This window comes from Cherax quadricarinatus, chromosome 40, assembly GCF_038502225.1.
Source record: "Cherax quadricarinatus isolate ZL_2023a chromosome 40, ASM3850222v1, whole genome shotgun sequence".
In the NCBI taxonomy this organism is placed as follows: Eukaryota; Metazoa; Arthropoda; class Malacostraca; order Decapoda; family Parastacidae; genus Cherax; species Cherax quadricarinatus.
In genome coordinates this window covers 5,785,353-5,803,034 of record NC_091331.1, presented here as the reverse complement: position 1 = coordinate 5,803,034, position 17,682 = coordinate 5,785,353, and the positions used below count along the sequence as shown (strand labels likewise).

Here is a 17,682-nt window from a genome sequence, read left to right as displayed (position 1 = left end):
GAAGACTAGAGGCCAAATCATTTATAGCAAGGAGAAAAAGTGTTGTGCTCAGAACACATCCCTGGGGGACACCTTCAGCTTGGATAAAATCCGGGGAGAGCACATTATTAACCCGAACACAGAAATGTCTGTCAGTTAAAAAGTTCTTAAGGAAGGATAGTAGATTGCCTTGAAGGCCTAAGGAGTGGGCTTGGGCCAAAATGTTATACCTCCAAGTTGTCATATGCCTTCTCAAGGTCAAAAAATATGGCAATAACTGAGTGGTTATTCGCAAAGGCATTACGAACATACATATCCAAGCATAGTAAGGGGTCTATGGTAGAACGGCCCTTACGAAAGCCATATTGACGAGTGGAGAGACTGTTGTGTGTCTCTAAATACCACACTAAACGTCTCTTTACCAGGCGATAAGAAATGTAGATTTTTGGGGATGGAAGATGACAAAAGAAGAGCTACTGTGAGAGGTGCTAAGCAAGAGAAGTTCTAAATGAAACTGTTCCCCAATATATATTTTAGCTGCTAGGCAAAATTAGCTAACTTGTCTCAAGTTAGTGACCAACAAGTTATTTTTAAGCTGCAATTATGTTTCTGGCAAATCTTCTCTTCACCACTGTTGACTGTCGGCCAGCCCTTTGACAAGAAACTCTGAGTGACTTTAGCACTTAATACTTTACAGGTACTATATACTATTGGCCAATCTGTTGAAATCTATTAGGAAGAACAGTACACTCTAATTCGATGGCTGTGCAGCATATGTGGGGGTATTAATGGAGGGTGTTCCAGGGGTCAACACCCCTGTGGCACAGTCCATGACCAGGCCATTTCCCAACAAAGCAGGATGACAGTACAATATTGCTCACACTTTTAATTAAAAATACTGATTTTTATTCTGATATCTGACTGAATTTTTCCATCAGATTCTTATCATATGCTGTCCTGTATAAATTATACCTGAAACACTAGGATATATTTCGTGCTCTCACACGAAGAAAAAATTTCAGTACTGAGAAAGGTGAATCCACAAGAAAAATTGCTGTCTACATTCTAAAAGACCTTTACAGTGTAACTATGTACAGTATTTCTTTATGGCCTTTAAACTATGAAAAACGGATAGTTAATTTTTTTTTTATTACTGCATTATGAATTCAACCGTTTCATTGCTAAACACACACACAACTTTTGTGGTGTTTTTCATCATTTCATTAAATTTTCCCCAACTCTGCTCCTGTATTTTAAATTTTCAATGGTTCTGATATTATTAAGTAGCATCCCAGACTTCAACTATTTTCATTGTTATTCTGTTCTAAAATACTGCCATCACTGCACAATGTATATGAATGTGAAAATACGAAAAAAAATGTCCATTATGGGCAACATCTGTATCCAAAGGAAGCAGCAGTACCTAAACCAAACTGCACATCTTAACAAACCAGTAAGGAAACATGGTTATTGAGAACTAAACCACAGTTCTATAACTATTCAAAAACTATTAGAAAAGTTATGTTCCTGATGTTTGTTCCCATACCAATTGGCTCAGCTCACATAATGTGAAGTCTAAAGAAAAAAGTTTGCAATATTTAACTGTATATAGTATATTACAAGATTTTTCCCATTTACATGTTATAGGATATAATTCCTTTGCTTTGGCAAGATTACATGTGTTGATCTGCATCCTATAAAATTAATATACCCAAACTATATATTGGAGGTGAAGACAGACTAAGCAGAATTTTTCCTTATTTATAGACATTGTTGTAAATAAGTTCTAATAATCAACTGCTTGCAAACATTACCATTCAAAATACACTGCATAACAATTTAATAAAGTACTGTATTTACTATATTTATACACAGAGCTTAACAAAAAGTTCACTGTTGGAGATAACAGGCAGGACTATACTAAATACTGTACAATGCAATATGAACTAAATGTTTTAACAATGATTTTATGCAACAAGTGATCTATAACTTCCAAGTGGATGTCATACTTCCATTAAATGTCATAAAACATATTTTTTATAGGTATCTTAATGTATTTTCATCCATTCCCATGAAATATTTATAGCCACACTAATAATGGAATATGTAACATTTTGGGGGGGAAACTGAAATAGCTTTGTGATTCTTTACTTTCTTATAGTATGTATAAATAATCAATCGACAACCTTATGTTGTGAGAGCACTGGACGTGATAGCTGCAGGGAATTCTATTTAAAACATAAATGGCTTTATATTTTTCCATTTACCCTGGATATTACAGTATATTATATTTTGCCTAATACTTTAACAAAAGTTTCAGATGTGATAATCATTCATTTTACAAATTTGTACAAAGAAAAACCAACTTTGGCTATACTGTACAGTACAAACATCACATCAGTGACAATCTAATGACAATCATATACAGTGATGATGAGCTAAGCCACAAGTTGACCCCTACATAAATGTCAAATGAATACAATACTCAAATTTATGGGAACACAAATTCCTTCAACTGCCATCATCTAAAGTTCACAAAGTTAACAGTGACCATTTTCCCTCAGTTGCTAGCCCACACAATAAGACCAATTACCAAGGCAATCATGAGGCAGGTAAGCGTGAGGAGAACCACCTTCCGTCTTGATTTATCCTGAAAATGGAAAAGATGAATTAGGCAAGAGACTGATATTGTTTAAGCAACAGTGTGGAAAATCTGGGTGAAAATAACTTTTCAGTAATTATTACAATCAAAACTAAGTGCTAAACCCACAAGGGTCATACTTTTTAGTAAATATTATTCAACTCAAGTCACAAATCAAATTATGTTCTATCCCATAAGAGCTTCTAAATTTATTCCTCTTCAATGCTCTTATTATAACTCCTGTCCTATATGGTGCATATTCTGACAATGGTCTTATCTTTATTAACAAACTCAAGCCTATCAACTTTCCAAAAAGCATACTAGTCCACTCTTCACAAACTGTCTGTTGATGTATTAACATTGGGGCCAGGAGGTGTGACTCGACCCCTGCAACCATATATAGGCAGGTACATATAAATGCTTCATCCTGCTCTTAACATATTTAGAATCCCATTCATAAAAAAAAAAAAAAAAATGTTTCTACAATATCCTAACTGTACTTTTTTTTTGTGGAGGGACAGGGGAGGAATGGAAGGTGAAGGGAAGGAGGTAGAGGCACCAATGTTTTGACTCAAAGATCAGATGGCCTCTTGAAAACAAACATCTGGCAATTAACTGCAAACTGGTACAGCAGAAAAATTAGAAGACTCAATTTTTTTTTTTAACACACCAGCTTGTGCCCACCAAGGCAGGATGGCCTGAAAAAGAAGAAACACCTCTCATTTCTTTGCATTTAGTAATTTAGAGAGAAGAAAGGGATTACTAGCCTCTTGCTCCCAGAATTTTAGTAGCCTCTTACGACACGCATGGTTTACAGAGGAAGAATTCTGCTCCACTCTCCCACAGACTGCCGTATGACCCTGGTAGGTTTAGCACCTCCTTTTGTGCAAATGATAAGAAAGAGATGATTGTGGATGTTATGAATGAGAAGAAACTGGATGTCCTGGCTTTAAGTGAAACAAAGCTGAAGGGGGTGGGAGAGTTTCAATGGAGAGGAATAAATGGGATTAGGTCAGGGGTTTCAAATAGAGTTAGAGCTAAAGAAGGAGTAGCAATAATGTTGAAGGATAAGCTATGGCAGGAAAAGAGGGACTACAAATGTATAAATTCAAGGATTATGTGGAGTAAAATAAAGATTGGATGTGAAAAGTGGGTTATAGTAAGCGTGTATGCACCTGGAGAAGAGAGAAGTGTAGAGGAGAGAGAGAGATTCTGGGAAATGTTGAGTGAATGTGTGGGGAGTTTTGAATCAAGTGTGAGAGTAATGGTGGTTGGGGATTTCAATGCTAAAGTGGGTAAAAATGTTATGGAGGGAGTAGTAGGTAATTTTGGGGTGCCAGGCATAAATGTAAATGGGGAGCCTTTAATTGAGCTATGTGTAGAAAGAAATTTGGTAATAAGTAATACATATTTTATGAAAAAGAGGATAAATAAATATACAAGATATGATGTAGCACGTAATGAAAGTAGTTTGTTAGATTATGTATTGGTGGATAAAAGGTTGATGGGTAGGCTCCAGGATGTACATGTTTATAGAGGGGCAACTGATATATCGGATCATTATTTAGTTGTAGCTACAGTTAGAGTAAGAGGTAGATGGGAAAAGAGGAAGGTGGCAACAACAAGTAAGAGGGAGGTGAAAGTGTATAAACTAAGGGAGGAAGTTCGGGCGAGATATAAGCGACTATTGGCAGAAAGGTGGGCTAGTGCAAAGATGAGTAGTGGGGGGGTTGAAGAGGGTTGGAATAGTTTTAAAAATGCAGTATTAGAATGTGGGGCAGAAGTTTGTGGTTATAGGAGGGTGGGGGCAGGAGGAAAGAGGAGTGATTGGTGGAATGATGAAGTAAAGGGTGTGATAAAAGAGAAAAAGGTAGCTTACGAGAGGTTTTTACAAAGCAGAAGTGTTATAAGAAGAGCAGAGTATATGGAGAGTAAAAGAAAGGTGAAGAGAGTGGTGAGAGAGTGCAAAAGGAGAGCAGATGAAAGAGTGGGAGAGGCACTGTCAAGAAATTTTAATGAAAATAAGAAAAAATTTTGGAGTGAGTTAAACAAGTTAAGAAAGCCTAGGGAAAGTATGGATTTGTCAGTTAAAAACAGAGTAGGGGAGTTAGTAGATGGGGAGAGGGAGGTATTAGGTAGATGGCGAGAATATTTTGAGGAACTTTTAAATGTTAAGGAAGAAAGGGAGGCGGTAATTTCATGCACTGGCCAGGGAGGTATACCATCTTTTAGGAGTGAAGAAGAGCAGACTGTAAGTGTGGTGGAGGTACGTGAGGCATTATGTAGAATGAAAGGGGGTAAAGCAGCTGGAACTGATGGGATCATGACAGAAATGTTAAAAAGCAGGGGTGGATATAGTGTTGGAGTGGTTGGTACTTTTGTTTAATAAATGTATGAAAGAGGGGAAGGTACCTAGGGATTGGCGGAGAGCATGTATAGTCCCTTTATATAAAGGGAAAGGGGACAAAAGAGATTGTAAAAATTATAGAGGAATAAGTTTACCGAGTATACCAGGAAAAGTATACGGTAGGGTTATAATTGAAAGAATTAGAGGTAAGACAGAATGTAGAATTGCGGACGAACAAGGAGGTTTCAGAGTGGGTAGGGGATGTGTAGATCAAGTGTTTACATTGAAGCATATATGTGAACAGTATTTAGATAAAGGTAGGGAAGTTTTTATTGCATTTATGGATTTAGAAAAGGCATATGATAGAGTGGATAGAGGAGCAATGTGGCAGATGTTGCAAGTATATGGAATAGGTGGTAAGTTACTAAATGCTGTAAAGAGCTTTTATGAGGATAGTGAGGCTCAGGTTAGGGTGTGTAGAAAAGAGGGAGAATACTTCCCGGTAAAAGTAGGTCTTAGACAGGGATGTGTAATGTCACCATGGTTGTTTAATATATTTATAGATGGGGTTGTAAAAGAAGTAAATGCTAGGGTGTTCGGGAGAGGGGTGGGATTAAATTATGGGGAATCAAATTCAAAATGGGAATTGACACAGTTACTTTTTGCTGATGATACTGTGCTTATGGGAGATTCAAAAGAAAAATTGCAAAGGTTAGTGGATGAGTTTGAGAATGTGTGTAAAGGTAGAAAGTTGAAAGTGAACATAGAAAAGAGTAAGGTGATGAGGGTATCAAATGATTTAGATAAAGAAAAATTGGATATCAAATTGGGGAGGAGGAGTATGGAAGAAGTGAATGTTTTCAGATACTTGGGAGTTGACGTGTCGGCAGATGGATTTATGAAGGATGAGGTTAATCATAGAATTGATGAGGGAAAAAAGGTGAGTGGTGCGTTGAGGTATATGTGGAGTCAAAAAACGTTATCTATGGAGGCAAAGAAGGGAATGTATGAAAGTATAGTAGTACCAACACTCTTATATGGATGTGAAGCTTGGGTGGTAAATGCAGCAGCGAGGAGACGGTTGGAGGCAGTGGAGATGTCCTGTCTAAGGGCAATGTGTGGTGTAAATATTATGCAGAAAATTCGGAGTGTGGAAATTAGGAGAAGGTGTGGAGTTAATAAAAGCATTAGTCAGAGGGCAGAAGAGGGGTTGTTGAGGTGGTTTGGTCATTTAGAGAGAATGGATCAAAGTAGAATGACATGGAAAGCATATAAATCTATAGGGGAAGGAAAGAGGGGTAGGAGTCGTCCTCGAAAGGGTTGGAAAGAGGGGGTAAAGGAGGTTTTGTGGGTGAGGGGCTTGGACTTCCAGCAAGCGTGCATGAGCGTGTTAGATAGGAGTGAATGGAGACGAATGATACTTGGGACCTGACGATCTGTTGGAGTGTGAGCAGGGTAATATTTAGTGAAGGGATTCAGGGAAACCGGTTATTTTCATATAGTCGGACTTGAGTCCTGGAAATGGGAAGTACAATGCCTGCACTTTAAAGGAGGGGTTTGGGATATTGGCAGTTTGGAGGGATATGTTGTGTATCTCTATACGTATATGCTTCTAAACTGTTATATTCTGAGCACCTCTGCAAAAGCAGTGATAATGTGTGAGTGTGGTGAAAGTGTTGAATGATGATGAAAGTATTTTCTTTCTTTTTTTTGGGTCACCCTGCCTCGGTGGGAGACGACCGACTTGTTGAGGAAAAAAAAAAAAAAAAAAAAAAAAAAAAAAAAAAAAAAAAATAATAATAATAATTTCCCACAGAGACTCAAAAGGGTTATACAAGTCACTCAGCCAAGCCAAGCCCATAGTGAAGTTCAGTGGAGTTCATTCAGACTGGTACCAGAGAAGAGGGGAGAGAGTTATGAGGCATAAATATTAAATTATCTCAGCTTTAAAAGAATACACATCAAACACAGCCAATCATAACATACAAAACATCCCAAGGAATAGAGAAGAATAATCTACCTTACTTGGGAGGATCCAGGATGAGATGAATAGATTATATGGGTCATAAAGTGTTACAAGTCTAAGGAGAGCTTTCAGCAAAGGGAAGTGGTGTGATGAAGGAACTTGAGAGCTAAAAACAAGGACAATCAAAGTTGGCATAAGTAAAAAAGTTTCAAAGTGTCATAGTATGTGACTACGGCACTGAAGGTAGGGCTTTCTGGGCAGAGTAGGTACAATGAGAGGTCTCAGGTGCTGAAAAACAAACTAAAAATTACTTCAAAGTGCTCTCTGATAAAGAGTACAATTATTCAGGTGTTTCATCATCAATGAAACCCAACAAGTTTCAGTGAAAGGCACTGGGAGCCTCTCTATGTCAGCCAGACAAGAATCTCATGTGGCAAATATGTAGCCATGCAAGAACAGTCTCCCAAATGAAACAGCAATGAAAAGTCAACCAGAAACCCAACTGTTCTTCTTTAACCCAGACCAATGATGCTGCCATCTAACCCATATGTTCTTAGACAAAACTGGAGACTAGTCAGAAGAAGGTACACATACATCTGTGAAAGATGGGCAGGTCCTGGACTGCAGAACATGAAAAATAGTCTGCAACGTCATTTCCTTGGATACTAGAATAACTAAGGGCCCAGCAAAAGATAATGTCTTTATGCTCACTGAAGGACAATGGGAAGCAATGATTCAAAAGCCTTAAGTAGGAGAACCAGTGTGGACAATAACTGTGAGAAGTGAATATAACTCTGCTGCTAAAATACTAGTCAGATCTGGTAATAATGTCATACTATCTGGAAAAGCTGCTGTGCATCCTACACCAACAAAGGATTTACAGCCATCAGTAGCACAGGAGTGTAAAAGAAAATGACCAAGGAAAAGTAAGCATACAGTAAGTGTTATGCTATGGGCATGCATATTTATGCCTTTAGCAGACTATTTGCCTGACAGATTTGAGAAGTGCCAGGGCAACTTCTGTATGAAAGACGGTGCTCCTTGCCATACTACCAGATTAAGAATTGGTTAAATTATTATGATTTTACCGCCCTTTAATGACTCGCCAAGAAACTCGCTGGACTTATATCTGGCGGAGAACATTTAGAAACTTATCAAGTGTTAACTTTATGGCATGGATATGTCTTCTAACCCCAAAATCTCGATTGTCATTATCAGGTTTTGGAGAATATTGACTTTTCTAGCCTCCGTAAGTTAAAGAGTGCATCAAGAGGAAGGATAATTCTATGAAATACTAGTTTAGGTGAGGAACACATACATATTTCAGTATTATTTTTATATAGCCAGACTTGAGTACTGGAAATGGGAAGTACAATGCCTGCACTTTAAAGGAGGGGTCTGGGATATTGGCAGTTTGGAGAGATATGTTATATATCTTTATATATACTTCTAAACTGTTGTATCTGGGCACCTCTGCAAAAACAGTGATTATGTATGAGTGAGGTGAAAGTGTTGAATGAATGATGATGAAAGTATTTCCTTTCTGGGGATTTTCTTTTTGGGTCACCCTGCCTCGGTGGGAGATGGCCGACTTGTTAAAAATAGTAGTAGGTAGGTAGACAGCAACCACCCAGAGGGGTACTACTGTCCTGCCAAGTGAGTGTGAAACGAAAGCCTGCAATTGTTTTACATGATGGTAGGATTGCTGGTGTCTTTTGTCTGTCTCATAAATATGCAAGATTACAGGTACGTCTTGCTACTTCTACTTACACTTAGGTCACACTACACATACATGTACATGTTTATTTATACACACTCATCTGAGTTTTCTTTGATTTTATCTTAATAGTTCTTGGTCTTATTACTTTTCCTTTTATATCCATGGGGAAGTGGAATAAGAATCTTTCCTCTGTAAGCCATGCGTGTTGTAAAAGTAAACTAAAATGCTGGGAACAATGGACTAGTAACCACTTTTCCTGAAATAATTACTAAGAAGAATAAGAAGAAAATTGTCAAAGTAGGAAGTCTGAATGTGCGTGGATGTTATGAATGAGAAGAAGCTGGATGTCCTAGCTTTAAGTGAAACAAAGCTGAAGGAGGTGGGAGAGTTTCAGTGGAGAGGAATAAATGGGATTAGGTCAGGGGTTTCAAATAGAGTTAGAGCTAAAGGAGTAGCAATAGTGTTAAAGGATAAGTTATGGCAGGAAAAGAGAGACTATAAATGTATCAATTCAAGGATTATGTGGAGTAAAATAAAGGTTGGATGTGAAAAGTGAGTTATAGTAAGTGTATATGCACCTGGAGAAAAGAGAAGTGTAGAGGAGAGAGAGACATTTTGGGAAATGTTGAGTGAATGTATGGGGAGTTTTGAACCAAGTGTGAGAGTAATGGTGGTTGGGGATTTCAATGCTAAAGTGGGTAAAAATGTTGTGGAGGGGGTAGCAGGTAAATCTGGGGTGCCAGGGGTAAATGAAAATGGGGAGCCTTTAATTGAGCTATATGTAGAAAGAGGTTTGGTAATAAGTAAAAAATAATTTCTGAAGAAGAGGATAAATAAATATACAAGGTATGATATAGCACGTAATGAAAGTAGTTCGTTAGATTATGTATTGGTGGATAAAAGGTTGATGGGTAGGCCCCAGGATGTACACGTTTATAGAGGGGCAACTGATATATCGGATCATTATTTAGTTGTTGCTACAGTTAGAGTAAGAGGTAGATGGGAAAAGAGGAAAATGGCAACAACAAGCAAGAGGGAGGTGAAAGTGTAGTATAAACTAAGGGACGAGGAAGTTCGGGTGAGATATAAGCAACTATTGGCAGAAAGGTGGGCTGGTGCAAGTATACGTAGTGGGGGGGGGTTGAAGAGGGTTGGAATAGTTTTAAAAATACAGTATTAGAATGTGGGGCAGAAGTTTGTGGTTATAGGAGGGTGGGTGCAGGAGGAAAAAGGAATGACTGGTGGAATGATGAAGTAAAGGGTGTGATAAAAGAGAAAAAGTTAGCTTATGAGAGGTTTTTACAAAGCAGAAGTGTTATAAGAAGAGTAGAGTATATGGAGAGTAAAAGAAAGGTAAAGAGAGTGGTGAGAGAGTGCAAAAGGAGAGCAGATGATAGAGTGGGAGAGGCACTGTCAAGAAATTTTAATGAAAATAAGAAAAATTTTTGGAGTGAGTTAAACAAGTTAAGAAAGCCTAGGGAACGTATGGATTTGTCAGTTAAAAACAGAGTAGGGGAGTTAGTAGATGGGGAGAGGGAGGTATTTGGTAGATGGCGAGAATATTTGTTGGAGTGTGAGCAAAGTAACATTTATGAAGAGATTCAGGGAAACCGGCAGGCTAGACTTGAGTCCTGGAGATGGGAAGTACAGTGCCTGCACTCTGGAGGAGGGGTGTTAATGTTGCAGTTTAAAAACTGTAGTGTAAAGCACCCTTCTGGCAAGACAGTGATGGAGTGAATGATGGTGAAAGTTTTTCTTTTTCGGGCCACCCTGCCTTGGTGGGAATCGGCCAGTGTGCTAATAAAAAAAAATAATTTTAAATGTTGAGGAAGAAAGGGAGGCGGTAATTTCATGCACTGGCCAGGGAGGTATACCATCTTTTAGGAGTGAAGAAGAGCAGAATGTGAGTGTGGGGGAGGTATGCGAGGCATTACGGAGAATGAAAGGGGGTAAAGCAGCTGGAACTGATGGGATCATGACAGAAATGTTAAAAGCAGGGGGGGACATAGTGTTGGAGTGGTTGCTACTTTTGTTTAATAAATGTATGAAAGAGGGGAAGGTACCTAGGGATTGGCAGAGAGCATGTATAGTCCCTTTATATAAAGGGAAGGGGGACAAAAGAGATTGTAAAAATTATGGAGGAATAAGTTTACTGAGTATACCAGGAAAAGTGTACGGTAGGGTCATAATTGAAAGAATTAGAGGCAAGACAGAATGTAGGATTGCGGATGAGCAAGGAGGTTTCAGAGTGGGTAGGGGATGTGTAGATCAAGTGTTTACATTGAAGCATATATGTGAACAGTATTTAGATAAAGGTAGGTAAGTTTTTATTGCATTTATGGATTTAGAAAAGGCATATGATAGAGTGGATAGGGAAGCAATGTGGCAGATGTTGCAAGTACATGGAATACAGGTCTCCCTCAACATTCACGTTTTCAGCTTTCACGGGCTTCACACATTCGCGAATTCCCAACCGCCAAATTCCCAGCCACCAAATTCCCAGCCGCCAAATCATATTTAAGTTTCCCGTCACCTTTGAATCCCTACTACCCTCCCACCGACCCCCGCAACTGGCAGCCAGCCCTCCCACCACTCAGTGTGGCGAGTGTTTTGTTTGTTCATTATTTGCTATTAAACTACAGTATAAATAATGTAAACCCATTCATGACTGCATATTGGAATGGCTATTCGGACAGGTATTGGACGGTGACATCATGTGTTTACTCTTGAACACTGCAAAGAATCAAACATTTCTGCTACTGCTAATAATAACAATAGTAATAATAATAATAATAATAATAATAATAATAATAATAATAAATTACTATATAATTGAAGAAGGAAATTGTACAAAAATACGAGGGAGTGGTTGACACATCGTCAGTGTGGCTTTGTTTATGCTGGAGTGAACATTAGTCTCCGTGCTCTTCCAAACATTTCACAATAATTCATTGTGTTTGGTGCTTGTAGATTGAGTGTGACTGGAGTGGTAGAAGCAGTGATTGAGGCAGTGGGTGAGGCTTCTGTTGAGGCAGCGATTGAGGCAGCTGTTGAGGCAGCGATTGAGACAGTGGTTGAGGCAGCTGTTGAGGCAGCTGTTGAGGCAGCGATTGAGACAGTGGTTGAGGCAGCTGTTGAGGCAGCGATTGAGACTGGTTGAGGCAGCTGTTGAGGCAGCGATTGAGACGGTGGTTGAGGCAGCTGTTGAGGCAGCGATTGAGACAGTGGTTGAGGCAGCTGTTGAGGCAGCTGTTGAGGCAGCTGTTGAGGCAGCGATTGAGACAGTGGTTGAGGCAGCTGTTGAGGCAGCTGTTGAGGCAGCAATTGAAGCAGCTGTTGAGGCAGCTGTTGAGGCAGCAGTTGAGGCAGCGGTTGAGGCAGCGATTGAAGCAGCTGTTGAGGCAGCTGTAGAGGCAGCGGTTGAGACAGTGGTTGAAGCAGCTGTTGAGGCAGTGATTAAGGCAGTGGTTGAGGCAGCTGTTGAGACAGCGATTGAGGCAGCTGTTGAGGCAGCAATTGAGGCAGTGGTTGAGGCAGCTGTTAAGGCAGCGATTGAGGCAGTGGTTGAGGCAGCTGTTGAGACAGCGATTGAGGCAGCTGTTGAGGCAGCGATTGAGGCAGCTGTTGAGGCAGCGATTGAGGCAGTGGTATTTAATAACATACATGTTATTAATAATAATAATAATACATGTTATTAATAATATGTACTATTATTATTTATAACATATATGTTATTAATACCACTGCCTCAACCACTGAATTGTGAAATGTTTGGAAGAGCACGGAGACTAATGTTCACTCCAGCATAAATAAAGCCACACTGACGATGTGTCAACCACTCCCTCGTATTTTTGTGCAATTTCCTTCTTCAGTTATATCGTATTATTATTATTATTATTATTATTATTATTATTATTACTATTGTTATTATTAGCAGTAGCAGAAATGTTTGATTCTTTGCTGTGTTCAAGAGTAAACACATGATGTCACCGTCCAATACCTGTCCGAATAGCCATTCCAATATGCAGTCATGAATGGGTTTACATTATTTATACTGTAGTTTATTAGCAAATAATGAACAAACAAAACACTCACCACACTGAGTGGTGGGAGGGCTGGCTGCCAGTTGCGGGGGTCGGTGGGAGGGTAGTAGGGACTCGCAGTGGTTGAGGAAGTGGTGGGGGCAGGGGTGGAGTCTGTGGCATTTAATAACATTTTTTTTTTTTTTTAACAAGTCGGCCGTCTCCCACCGAGGCAGGGTGACCCAAAAAAGAAAGAAAATCCCCAAAAAGAAAATACTTTCATCATCATTCAACACTTTCACCACACTCGCACATTATCACTGTTTTTGCAGAGGTGCTCAGAATACAACAGTCTAGAAGCATACACATATAAAGATACACAACATATCCCTCCAAACTGCCAATATCATACAATAACATACATGTTATTAAAGCATAACATGTATATATTTAGTACAATTTACGACGTTTTCATGTATTTTATTATTGTTCATGGTTCAACAAGTTAAGGAAGCAGTATTGTATTATATTTCCCTACAATATATTGGGGCACCAAACATTCACAGTTTTTCAACATTCGCGAGGCTCTTGATCCCCTAACCCTCGCGAATGTTGAGGGAGACCTGTACGTGGTAAGTTACTAAATGCTGTAAAGAGTTTTCATGAGGATAGTGAGGCTCAGGTTAGGGTGTGTAGAAGAGAGGGAGACTACTTCCCAGTAAAAGTAGGTCTTAGACAGGGATGTGTAATGTCACCATGGTTGTTTAATATATTTATAGATGGGGCTGTAAAAGAAGTAAATGCTAGGGTGTTCGGGAGAGGGGTGGGATTAAATTATGGGGAATCAAATACAAAATGGGAATTGACACAGTTGCTTTTTGCTGATGATACTGTGCTTATGGGAGATTCTAAAGAAAAATTGCAAAGGTTAGTGGATGAGTTTGGGAGTGTGTGTAAAGGTAGAAAGTTGAAATTGAACATAGAAAAGAGTAAAGTGATGAGGGTATCAAATGATTTAGATAAAGAAAAATTGGATATCAAATTGGGGAGGAGGAGTATGGAAGAAGTGAATGTTGTCAGATACTTGGGAGTTGACGTGTCGGCGGATGGATTTATGAAGGATGAGATTAATCATAGAATTGATGAGGGAAAAAAGGTGAGTGGTGCGTTGAGGTATATATGGAGTCAAAAAACGTTATCTATGGAGGCAAAGAAGGGAATGTATGAAAGTATAGTAGTACCAACACTCTTATATGGGTGTGAAGCTTGGGTTGTGAATGCAGCAGCAAGGAGGGGGTTGGAGGCAGTGGAGATGTCCTGTCTAAGGGCAATGTGAGGTGTAAATATTTTGCAGAAAATTCGGAGCGTGGAAATTAGGAGAAGGTGTGGAGTTAATAAAAGTATTAGTCAGAGGGTTGAAGAGGGGTTGTTGAGGTGGTTTGGTCATTTAGAGAGAATGGATCAAAGTAGAATGACATGGAGAGCATTTAAATCTGTAGGAGAAGGAAGGCGGGGTAGGGGTCGTCCTCGAAAAGGTTGGAAGGAAGGAGTAAGGGAAGTTTTGTGGGCTAGGGGCTTGGACTTCCAGGAGGCGTGCACGAGCGTGTTTGATAGGAGTGAATGGAGACGAATGGTATTTGGGACCTGACGATCTGTTGGAGTGTGAGCAGGGTAATATTTAGTGAAGGGATTCAGGGAAACCGGTTATTTTCATATAGCCGGACCTGAGTCCTGGAAATGGGAAGTATAATGCCTGCACTCTAAAGGAGGGGTTTCGGGATATTAGCAGTTTGGAGGGATATGTTGTGTATCTTTATACGTATATGCTTCTAAACTGTTGTGTTCTGAGCACCTCTGCAAAAACAGTGATTATGTGTGAGTGAGGTGAAAGTGTTGAATGATGATGAAAGTATTTTCTTTTTGGGGATTTTCTTTCTTTTTTGGGTCACCCTGCCTCGGTGGGAGACGGCCGACTTGTTGGGGGGGGGGGGGGAGACAGACTGGGATGACTAGAAGGGTATATAAGTATGGGATAGAGGAAGGGTTGGGGATTATCCAAGAAAGTTGGAGGGAGGGGGCAAAGAAGATTCTGCATGCTTGGGGCTTGAATACTGAACAGGCTTGAGTGAGTGTGCTAAACTGGAGTGAGTGGAGGAACATGGTTTTTAAAACTTGGCATGCTATTGGCGTGTGAGCAAGGTAACACTTATGAAGGGATTCAGGAAAACTGGTTAGTCAGACACTATATCTCACTTCCTGTCCTCTAATGAGAATGTTGCAATTTGTAGGGTCATCTGAAGTGTGAAATCAGCACACTTCTTGCAAGACAACTATTGAATGAATGAATGATGAAGGTACGTATTTTCTCTTTTTTAGGAGTCACCCAACTTCAGTGGGAGACAGCTGATATGCTAAAAAATGTACACTATGTATTTATATATGGCATGAATGTCGTGAGAGAAGTTGGAATCTGGTAGAAATGAAGGTCTGGTATGGTTAGTCAAATGAACCCTCCTAATCCTATTATCTTACACACAAGACACATGTACTTATGACTTATGCAAAATGTTTAATGTAATTCAACAGTTAAATAAAGAGTTTTACAGTTAATCCCAAAGGAATAATGTTAAGTGAGGACTAGAAAGTTATACTATAGTTTCAATTGACTTGTACCTATTACTGTAATTAAAATTGTAAACTTTGATTTCCATTGGCAGAATCAGAGCTTCAACCAAATTCCAACTTCTCACAAGATGAGTACACATGCCTCAGAAAAAAAAAAAAAATTTTATGTTGAAATTTAATGAATCAGTCACTGTAGTGGACTTTTCAATAACTTACCTTAATGTGATGAAGACCAAACAATGAGCCCAATAACAATGGCCAACAGTATTATACCAATACCAACAAGGCAAATCTTCTTTCTACGTGCTTTGTTCTACAAAAAAAAAAAAAAAAGGAAAGAAACAGCAAAATTAAAATAATTGTGTTGAGATGTGCTGACCACTGAAGAGACCTGTGATGTTCTTGCCACTACAGTCTTTCACATTCCTAAATAAACAAACAACTACAGTAAACTCTTCAATTAACAAAAAATAATACATTAATTACTTAGCCCTCTAAAGTCTATGTTAATAATGAAATTGCTGAAAAAGGGCATCAACCTTATTTACCACACTCGAAATTTCCAAAAAATAATAGTAAGAATATGAGCAATTTCCTAATCTAATACTGTTACTGTAATGTGTAAAATACAAGTATTGTATAGTATATAGTGAATACGTTAACAACAGCATGTACTGCACTACACAAAACTTACTAAGAATGTCAGAAAAAGCAAATATCATAATAAAAGTATTGTATACCACTGCAAACTGATAACTGTCATACTTTAAAATATAACACAACATAACTCATTCCCAGCTTCCAGTTATTCTTTAAGCCAATATCAGACAGTGGATACTAAGTCTCTTAAACAAAAGAACCTTGCTTTTCTTTTTTAGCACTCACAGTATTGTTTAGCAATCCACTCCTGCATACATCCTCAAGAATGCTCACCATTTTCAATGCAGTATTTCCTTTTCTAATTCAGCTTGTACACAGTGTGTTATATATAGACAATACTTCACTAGAGGTAGGAGAAACATTTTATTTTTAAAATACTATTTAAAAAGAAATAAAGTCTTTCCTACCTTCTATGAAATATATTTCTGCAAGAACATAAAATCAATGGATAATAATTTTTCTTATGAAGAACTGTTTGAGTGGAATGAATAGTGAGAAAGTATTCTAGCAGTGTCGAAGAATCTGTCCATGGCTCTGTTAGATTATCATTGGTTAAATCCTCATTATTTGTCGCCGTTATACAATATGCCTATACTTCGTCCTTGACTCATTAGTTGTGGAAAAAAAATTACCATACCAATAAATAAAACCCAGTGTATTACAACTCAATAAATCTTTTGTTTTCCTCAGTACAAAATAATATATGACCCCTCAAATTTACAAATATACTGTAATTGATGAGTTTACTGTACAGTATATATAACTGCACAATGCATCAACACATAAATTTCACTAATTCAAAATAAATCTCTTATTTTGCAAAATAATATTTAAAAAAGCATAACAAAAAATAAGCTTTAAGAATGTATCTGCAATGAACTCATAATTACCTGCATTTTATTCCAGGATTTCATAAAATGATCAAATGCACACAAATACAGCTTTACATTTACCCCCTGATAAACCAACAATTATACAGTACTGATAGAACATGCTCAAAATAACCATGCTTATATACAAGCTTTGTACTGTTAAACACTACATGTGTGCCACTTAAAATAATCTAAATTATATGTTCCTACATCTAGAAAATAAATGCCAATCTTTCACTCAAACCTAAGGTCTTAATGAAGAAGAAGTGTTTCTCATTATTCACAAGGCCCTGATCCTTAGTAATATAATGCCTAACAGTTATTGCAAATATACAGTAACAAGCATCTATTGTTAATGTAATCTGATACAAAATGGAGAACTGTAGTCAATCTTTAAAGTATTATGCCAAATTCCATTGAAACCCTGAGTAAACTCATCAATTTTTAATACCTCTTGTGTATTATTTGCAACTTTTATTTAATTTCAAGTATAATGATGCCTGTAATAATATCAATCAATTTGTCGCTTTCAAGAACATGATATCTGATATAAGTGCCAAATCAAGAAGGTCATAATGGCTATATATGCCTGCAGGCCACTGCCATCAACAGCCTGGTTAGCCAAGCATCAAGAATGAAATGTGATTTAGAGCCAGGCTTCGAGAGAAGAACTTTCAAAGCCAATCTCTCTCACACACAATTTTCAGAATGGTTTTACAGGGCTTTTATTGTAAGCCTAAGTCAGCACTGCTATATGCACTAATAAATCTAATTAGGGTGAAAATAATGATACAGTAGTTGCAACTTCCCATGTAAGGAAAATTATTAATGAATGAAATGGTGCAGCATG

The 17,682-nt window shown here is 38.3% G+C and overlaps 1 protein-coding gene across 1 annotated transcript in view; it reads right to left on the bottom strand.

Annotated features, from left to right (window-relative positions):
- Positions 1-1,574: 1,574 nt before the first annotated feature.
- The window catches only part of LOC128687373 (syntaxin-7), a 31,160-nt gene continuing 15,052 nt past the window's right edge, over positions 1,575-17,682 (bottom strand). Inside the window, exons 10-11 of the mRNA XM_070092662.1 lie at positions 15,517-15,613; positions 1,575-2,629 (exon numbers count right to left, since the gene is read on the bottom strand). Of these exons, the coding sequence (XP_069948763.1) occupies positions 15,518-15,613 (96 nt within the window). The 3' untranslated portion in view covers positions 1,575-2,629; position 15,517. The remainder of the gene's footprint in view (positions 2,630-15,516; positions 15,614-17,682) is intronic.